General features: G+C 60.1%; 3 protein-coding genes across 3 annotated transcripts; all 3 read right to left on the bottom strand.

Moving 5' to 3' along the window:
* Positions 1-303: 303 nt before the first annotated feature.
* Positions 304-1,062, bottom strand: DQ04_15921020 (spermidine synthase; the record flags this gene model as incomplete). Its single annotated transcript, XM_009317392.1, has 1 exon — positions 304-1,062. One exon carries the CDS (start codon positions 1,060-1,062, stop codon positions 304-306), a length of 759 nt encoding a protein of 252 aa, XP_009315667.1.
* A 389-nt stretch (positions 1,063-1,451) lies between these two features.
* DQ04_15921010 (3-keto-dihydrosphingosine reductase) lies at positions 1,452-1,700 on the bottom strand (the record flags this gene model as incomplete). Its single annotated transcript, XM_009317391.1, has 1 exon — positions 1,452-1,700. One exon carries the CDS (start codon positions 1,698-1,700, stop codon positions 1,452-1,454), a length of 249 nt encoding a protein of 82 aa, XP_009315666.1.
* A 52-nt stretch (positions 1,701-1,752) lies between these two features.
* Positions 1,753-2,550, bottom strand: DQ04_15921000 (3-keto-dihydrosphingosine reductase; the record flags this gene model as incomplete). Its single annotated transcript, XM_009317390.1, has 1 exon — positions 1,753-2,550. One exon carries the CDS (start codon positions 2,548-2,550, stop codon positions 1,753-1,755), a length of 798 nt encoding a protein of 265 aa, XP_009315665.1.
* Positions 2,551-2,713: the final 163 nt, after the last annotated feature.

The raw sequence follows: 2,713 nt of genomic DNA, 5'->3' as shown, positions 1-2,713 counted from the left end.
CGGCGACGTCGCGAAGGAACGCAGCCGCATCGCGCGCGTGACACACCACTGCAGCGCCGCGCATCGTCTCGCGCATGCCGAGATCCCGCACCGCCGCGCGAAAGCACTGCGGCTCCGCGTCGACGAGGTCGAGCCGCACCATGTCCCGCGAAAAGTACTGCTGCAGGAATGCAGGCAGAGAGCCGCCGCCAACGCCAAGCACCGCCACGCGCAGCCGCGGAAGAGGCGACGGCAGTAGGAGAAAGGCGCTCAGCATCACGCGGAGGTACGGTGCCCCCAAGTAGGTTGAGTCGCCGGCGCAGTTCAGCGACGACGGGGCGAAGGGGTCNCGCGGAGGTACGGTGCCCCCAAGTAGGTTGAGTCGCCGGCGCAGTTCAGCGACGACGGGGCGAAGGGGTCGCAGCGGATGAGCGACTGGTGGGTCGCGCCGTCCGCCAGTCGTCGCAGCTCGTCCAGTGCAGACGAGGACGGGGACGATGAGGACGGCTCAATTGTCATGGCCGAGTACTTCGCCGTCCCGGCCGGCCACGTTGAACAGGCGACGAACGGCACACTATCCGTAGCAGCTGCAGCAGTGGTGGAACCAGCGCCAGTCGAAGCGTCAGCCAGTGGCGGGGCCCGCGCGTCGCCTACCACCTCTCGCACAAGGTGGAGCTGATTTTCCTCCGCCGAAGGATTGATGCGACCCACGACAGTGTGCGTTTCGTTAGAGAAGAGTGCGCAGAGTCGGGAAAACATACCGCTCAAGGTGCTGCTGTCATCACTGCCGCTGCTGCTCGTGTTGCCGTCGTCACGGAGATCGCCGGACGCATCATTTGCCGATGCGCGGACGTAGTAGTTCCACACCACGACGGAATAGCCGTCAAACGCCTGGCAGGGGTATCGCACGTGCTCCTCGGCACGAACAACTGACTGTGTGTCAAACAAAGGGACTGTACGCCGCCCCCGACGGAGCAACCCCCACGCATCAACGGGACAGAAAACCACAGCAGCGCCTCCTGCTGCTGCCGCAGCGGCGACGCCCCACGCGCGGCGGTTCAGCGAACCAAAGAAGTACGACATTCCCCGCAATGCTTTCAGGCATATATACATGCACACATGTGTTGATGTGTGTGTGTGTGTGTGTGTGTGTGTGTGTGTGTGTATCCACCACACACAACAATAACAATAAACAAATAACACAAGAAAGGAAGAAAAACACAAATGCAAGTTACCATGACTCGGAAGAATTTTTAAGCCTGACAGCCACAGTGGATTCACTGCACCCCCACCAATCCACCGGCTGGGAGTAGGAAAGGAATTTCGGGCAACGTAGAAAAGAAATTTACGAACCACAATAACGCAAAGCGAATCAATACACCAGTGTGCCACGGAAAGCCTGCGGGGATACACGTCAAGCCTTTAAAGACACACGCATTTTACTATTCTAATTCCCGCCAGCAGATGCGTCATCACGCACCTTTTTTATCAGGTGTCTTTTCTTCACCGCTGCGGACCCGCCACACAATGTCGTAGTGCAGCTTTGAATACACCGCCATGAAAAAGCGCAACCAGCCGCCCAGAAGCAACTGCATCAGCAACTGCACCACGCCCGTAGCTGGCTCCATGCCGGAGCACCCCCAACTCATCAGTAACGCGTCAATGCCCAGAGACACATCAAAGCGGTATTGTGCGATGCCATCCGCAATACACTTCCCCATCTCATCCGCCCCGCACGGCACATTGCCACCAAAGGACGATATTTCACGGCACTCAGGGCTCTTGTGCAGATTCTCCTCCCGCAGACCTGGCGTCTCCACGTCGGGCGGGCTCACGANAGGACGATATTTCACGGCACTCAGGGCTCTTGTGCAGATTCTCCTCCCGCAGACCTGGCGTCTCCACGTCGGGCGGGCTCACGACCTGGCAGCGCACGCCGAGGCAGCTGTTCTCCATGTCGAGGCTGTGGGCGAAGGCGCGTATGGCTGCCTTGCTGGCCGCGTAGATGGAGTAGCCTGCGATCGGGCAGCGCGCAGCCATGCTGCTCAACAGCACGATGCGGCCAGAGCGGCGCTGCAGCATGCCCGGCAGCACCTCCCGCACAACATTCACGCAGCCGAAGAAGTTGACGTCCATCATGCGGCGACAGTCGGCAGACGTCGTGTCGACGAAGCGGGCGGGCACCGCGAAGCCAGCGTTGCACACAACGAGGTTAAGCCCCGAAGCGGCCGTCAAGGCGTCGATTTCCACCATGGCGCGCGACACCGACGCCTCGTCGCTGACGTCCATCACAATACCGTGCACCCGTGTGCCGTGCGGCCCCGCCTCGTTGCGGAGCGTTGCCGCTGCTGCCTGCAGCGCGTCCGCGCGGCGCGCAGCGATAACGACGACTTTTGCCTGGCGGAGGACCAACTGCCGTGCGATCTCGAAGCCGATGCCTGCGCTACCGCCGGTCACCAGCGCGCAGCAACCAGCGATGTGGAACGTTGGCACGCGTTGCGTGACCCACACCGCCGTTCCCAACACCGCCGTAAACACGAGGAGGGCGCACGCACCTAGGAACACCACCATTCGTCGTACAACACCGAGATGTGAGATAGAATATCACCAAACGAATGGATTGGACACAACACACAAAAAATGAAAGACCCTTCCCTATATGCATTTACAGAAAACAGATGCACCAACGCAACACAATATGCAGTGATGCACATAACGTGTGTGTGTGGATGGG

Source organism: Trypanosoma grayi, assembly GCF_000691245.1.
Source record: "Trypanosoma grayi strain ANR4 Tgr_1592_V1, whole genome shotgun sequence".
NCBI lineage: Eukaryota > Euglenozoa > Kinetoplastea > Trypanosomatida > Trypanosomatidae > Trypanosoma > Trypanosoma grayi.
This window is presented reverse-complemented; position numbering and strand designations above follow the sequence as displayed.